Source organism: Cariama cristata, unplaced genomic scaffold (assembly GCF_000690535.1).
Source record: "Cariama cristata isolate BGI_N322 unplaced genomic scaffold, ASM69053v1 scaffold16997, whole genome shotgun sequence".
In the NCBI taxonomy this organism is placed as follows: domain Eukaryota; kingdom Metazoa; phylum Chordata; class Aves; order Cariamiformes; family Cariamidae; genus Cariama; species Cariama cristata.
In genome coordinates, this window is record NW_009628500.1 from 7,671 (window position 1) to 12,707 (window position 5,037).

At 53.4% G+C, this 5,037-nt stretch overlaps 1 protein-coding gene across 1 annotated transcript; it reads right to left on the minus strand.

The window, feature by feature from the left end:
* Positions 1 to 496: 496 nt before the first annotated feature.
* LOC104165272 (cytosolic 5'-nucleotidase 1A-like) lies at positions 497 to 4,798 on the minus strand. The gene is made up of 6 exons (XM_009704850.1): positions 4,746 to 4,798; positions 3,849 to 4,016; positions 3,343 to 3,472; positions 2,642 to 2,764; positions 1,365 to 1,543; positions 497 to 796 (listed from the first exon to the last, which is right to left on the minus strand). Exons 1-6 carry the CDS (start codon positions 4,788 to 4,790, stop codon positions 497 to 499), a joined length of 945 nt encoding a protein of 314 aa, XP_009703152.1. The 5' UTR covers positions 4,791 to 4,798.
* Positions 4,799 to 5,037: the final 239 nt, after the last annotated feature.

A 5,037-nucleotide genomic window follows, 5' to 3' on the forward strand; every position in this document is an offset into this window, starting at 1 on the left:
CAGGAAACCAAGCTGAGTGTGTCTGGTGAGGCAGGGTCTTGAGAGCTTCCTTTGGGCAGATGTCATGGGAGTAAATCTTGGAGACTGTCTGATCACAGCCAAAACTAGCATTTCTAGTGCTTGGTTTCCTGCTTCCTTTAGCTTGTGTGTGGGGTGATACCTTCACTTATTTCTTTGCAAAAGAGAAAAGTCTCCAGGTCCTACAGGGCAGGTAGATGGTAGTCCTCAATGTCACAGCAAAAGGTGTCCTTCCTTCCTGGAGCAGGTGTGTTTTTTGGCTTTATCCTAAGACCTAAAGGACCTCCTATCAGGAGCAGAAATGAGCATCAACTCTTGCCTGGTAGTCTGTGCTGTCATGCAACGCTCTTGCCCCCTTTCCCTGAGGTTTGCTTGCTGCAGGTTGGGAAAACCTTCTTTATCCATCAGAAGGTTTGCCTTCCACTGGCCCAGTCCCCTGTGTTGCTGGGAGGGAGGACTGCTGGCCTGCAGTCCATCCTCAGCAGGAGGGGACCCAGGCAGAGGGTATACCCACATTTTGAGCCCCCTGGATGTTATGAAGCCCATCATCAAAGAAAATATGGGGCTGGATCTGGGTGAGGATAGGGCCCTTGGGAGCCCCATCCATGAAGAAAGCCTCATCAATGGCCAGACCCCATTCCCGGAGCGTCTTGATGGCTCGGATGCCCATGTCCCGGCCGCTGCGGGCGGTCACCAGGTAGGTGCGGATGGGGGATTTTTCCTGGCTGAATTTCTTGCGTATCTTCCCAAGGTGCATGGCAAAAGCCTTCAGGGGACCCTGGAAGCACAACAAGACACTTGGGAGCAGGTGGGAAATAAGGAGACATCTCCTCTGTAGAAGCACACTGTGTCTGTCTGGCCTGTACAAGCCATTTGTTCCTCTTCCAGGGTTCCTCTGGGCTCTGCAGAGCACAGAGATGCCTGTGGGGTGCAGGATCAGGCAATGCTGGGGCTGGTGCTGTGCACTGGGGTGCTTGGGAGGAAGGTGAGCACTGTGGTGCTCATCCCAAAGTGACCAGGAAGGTACATCCCAGTGAGCAGTGCCTCTGGGTCTGAGTCCTGCAAGGACTTGCACAGCAAGAGGTCTCAGCCCACAAAAGGTGATGTGGGTAACCACAACCCTGGATATTTGGGAGCTGATGTTTACTTGCAGGAGACATCGAGCCAGATCCATCTCCAGTGGGACTCCAGATCAGGCCCATACCAGGGACAGAGTGGGGGATATAAAGGGAACCTGTAAGGACTTGTGCTTTTTTTGGCTACACATGGCAAAGCTGTAGCAGGAGAGATGCTCTTGGTGGGTGCAGAGCCCATGGGTGCCCATGAAAGTGGGGTGGCTTGCTCACCTCTCCCATGGGCACGGCCTCCATCGCCCGCTCGTACTGCACTGCTCCTTCCAGCCCATGCTCCTGGAAGACCTGGTCCGTCTCATCGGAGAAGAGCACAGCATCCCCATCAAACACCACACGGAGTTGGGTGCTGGGGGCCCGCACCTCTTGCTGGAAGACGAGTGCTGCTGAGACCCCTGCAAGACAGAGCAAGGTGGAGATCAGGAGGGACACCCCCTCCTAGGGGGGATCATGGGGACTCGTGCATGGCATGGTCCTCTCCATGCATCTGCCACGGCCCTGTCCCACACCACAACGTTGGGGTCTCCAAGCTGGGGGATTTTCTGTGGGGGTTCCCCAACCTTTCTAGGGCTGTGTTATCCCTCCCCCCATGGGGATGGACAAGAAAGCGCTGTTGATCAGACTAATGTCTGGAGAGATACTGAGGTCTGCTCAGAGATGAGGGCTGGTTGTGTAGGCATGAGCAGCCCTTCTCCTGGTGCTCGCTCACCCTGCCAAGCCTGGCTTTAACGCCCAGATTTAGCACTCTGTGCTGTGAGTAATAGGGACTGGCACCTCCACTTGACTGGGGTAATTGGCTTAATTACAGATCTCTTCCTACAAGCTGCTCCCTGCCTGCCCTCATCTGTGGACCCAGGCCCCCGGATGAGAGATGCTTGTCAGAGCAATGATGCTCTCCAAGGAGGCTCCAGGAATGTGCTGTGTGGCGAAGGAAAGCCCAGGCTGCAGATGGCTTGCTCCTGACCTTGAAGGACCTTGGCCAGCTGATGTGCTCATACCCAAGGTGATTAACCCCATTAGAGCTGTTGGGGAGACTGCACTCCTTCTGGTCCAGGGCAAGCATGCGCTTACATCTATCATGGAGCACCTGTAACTCTGCATGTACCAAGAAACCGAATTTCTATAGCATCCTCACAAAGCCCTGGGAACTGTTGAGGCACTCTCCTTGATCCAGGGAGCAGCCATGGGCAGCATCTTTGGTTAGAAAGGCTTAAATGTCAGGTGGGGAACGACCAGCCCATGGCAGAGCTACAGCCAGAATTATCCATAAAGCACTTGGGGACTTGTGAAGGCATCTGAGAAACCCTGGTGTGTTTGGAAGCTACTTGTGGGGACAGAAGAGATTGAACTGTTCAGGACTGTACTAGTAATCAGTGGACCATTTACTCCCTTGCCTCTGTGCGAGCATGGCCTCTGGTGTTGCCTCTTGGTACTGAGCTGCTTGAGAAAAGTGTGGTGGGTTTGGGGACGTGGGATGGAGGGGGAGAACACACCTCTCCGGAGGGCATTGCAGACGTCTGTCCTGTCAGCTGAGAGGAAGAGCTTGACCCCGTGGGACTTCAGGTATGCTGTGGAGTCCTCATCGCTGACGAAGCAGAACTTGGAGATCTCCAGGCCTTCAGGTCAGGGGATATGAGCAAAGTCTGTTATGGGGCAACATCCTCCTTGCAGCTCCCCTTCCCTTCCCCGGGTCTCAGCGTGTTTTGCTGCAAAGCTTGGGGCAATTCATTCCCCAGCGCTGTGTGGGGAACCCACCCATGTTCTAGCTGCATCTTCTTGCCCTCTTGCTCCTACAAAACTGCAGAGTGCAATTAAATACTCCCTTCATCCCTTCCTTAAATGAGCCTTCATGACAGCACTGTGGGTTTAGTGGTTTTTTTTAAGAACTATTTTTTTTAATAGCTGCCTGAGGATGCCCGGGCTGTACAAAATGCTGCCAGACCCCCTGGTGCAAAGGATATGGCCGAAGGGAGCTGGGCTCTGCCGAGGAACCTGTACCCTGGCTGTGCTCCGGCACCCTGGCCAACCTGCGTAGGGCTGGCAAGAATTGGGCTTGTTTCCAAAATAACCCCTTCCCCTTGTATCTCCTGGCTCTGTATTTGCTGCTGATGCTCCACTGCAGTGCCTTACTAACTTTGCAGGCTCCCAGGGGTTGGGGGGAAGCAGGCACCCCTGGGGATGGGGACCCCCTTACCGTAGTGCTTGACGCTGTTGACAATACGCACACCGCTCTCTGGGCTGTTGTTAGAGAGCACCAGGATGTCGATGAGGTCCTTCTCTTCTGGGTTGCTCTCCAGGATCTTCTTGTTCACATACTGCGCTGCCTGCGAGGAGAAGTTGAGACTCTTTTGGAGGGGCATGACTGCAATGGATTGCTGGGGATCTTTCGCAGTCAAAGTTTGTGGTTTGTGCTGCATCTGTCAGCTAGGGCAAGGCTAGCATGTTGTGGAGAGCCAGACAGAGTCAATCAACCTGCAAAAGCCATCACAAGGAGGGCAGGGAGCAGGATATCTCACCAGGGAGGAGGTGGACATGTGGGACTGGTGAGGAACACAGGTCTCTATGTCCTAAAATGAGGTCAAGAGGCCAGGACAGGCATATCTGCACCTCGTGATATGAGAGACTTAAAACCAGGAAAGCTGAGCTTTCACCCCGTCCTGTGAGTGTCTGCATGTGTCCCTGGCCAGGCGTGGGGCTCACCTGGATGAAGGCGAAGGCTGTGCCTGGCGGCAGGGGCTTGTCCTGGTTGTCCTTCTGGTGCCTTGCGTACTCCTCCTTGCCCTTCTCCAGGTAGAGCTTGTGTTCCTCCTCCAGGTTGAAGATGGCTCTGGTGGTCACGGCGATGACCAGTGCCTCGCTGGGGTCTTTCTGCAGGACAGGGAGAAAAGAGGGGTTGGGGGACAGCAAAGAAGGAGCTTCTGGAGGTGGAGTGAGCAGGGGGACACAGGGCTTCACCAACCAGGGTGGTGGGGTTGGGTGTTGGAGGCATCACCCGTGTATCAGAGTTCCTGATGCCAGAGGGCCTTTGGAGAAGAGGTACCAAGCCCAATCTTCATCTTCAGGCCATCAAGGGTAGGATAGACACTTATGAAACCCTAACCTGTCTGGTAAGTGCCATATGCTTTGAGGACAGCTGGCACCAGAGGGGATTGCTCCATAATTTTGCTGTTTGTGAGCACAGAACGGCCATGCTCAGCTGTTTGTGCTGAACTGGGCACTGCTGGGTTTCTCTGCACTTACAGGTGGTTTCACTCTTTGTTTGTGTCCATTCTGGAGAGTCTAATAAAGTCTCTATATATTTAAAGAAGCTGCTGCTTTCTCCTTGGCTGCTCCAAAATTCAAGTGTGAGCAAATACACCCATCCTGTCCATGCAACTGGAAGTTCAGCCCTGCAACCTCTTCCCATCTGGAAACTGCACGGATCTCACTGGGACCAGGTGCCCAGCAGCCCTGAGACAGGCCAATTCTGTGGAAACCCAGGTACAAGCAATTCAGGCCACCACAGCTCTGGGTTGTGGTGTGTCCTCCTCTGCGGTGGCATTTCAAAACTTGCTTTAGAAATACAGGATGCGTGTTGTGTAATGAGCAACCTTTTACCTGGTTCACATCGGTGTTTATCACTGTGCTTTCACGCTCTGCCATCTTCAACTTTCAGCCTCAAAGAGAAAATATACAATTAAATTGATATGTTATCATATAGCCGATCTAGAGATGAGGAAGAGTAGAAAAGAGACAGGGGACATTGTACCCACCAAGTGGAGCAGCCCAAATGAACCTGCTTCTGCCACCCGCAGCTCTGCTCTGAGCTGATCTAATAGTTCCAATACAATATGATGGAAAAGTGATAAAGTGATTTTTCAACCACAGATCACTGCGCTCCCCCCCCCCC

What these genes read in the sequence shown, in the direction of transcription:
- LOC104165272 (XM_009704850.1), bottom strand. Translation starts at nt 4,790, where the DNA reads ATGGCAGAGCGTGAAAGCACAGTGATAAACACCGATGTGAACCAG. An exon ending in CAGCCTTCGCCTTCATCCAG is followed by an intron (nt 3,473 to 3,848) that starts GTGAGCCCCACG and finishes TTCTCCTCGCAG; the next exon opens with GCAGCGCAGTATGTGAACAA. An exon ending in CAACAGCGTCAAGCACTACG is followed by an intron (nt 2,765 to 3,342) that starts GTAAGGGGGTCC and finishes CCTGACCTGAAG; the next exon opens with GCCTGGAGATCTCCAAGTTC.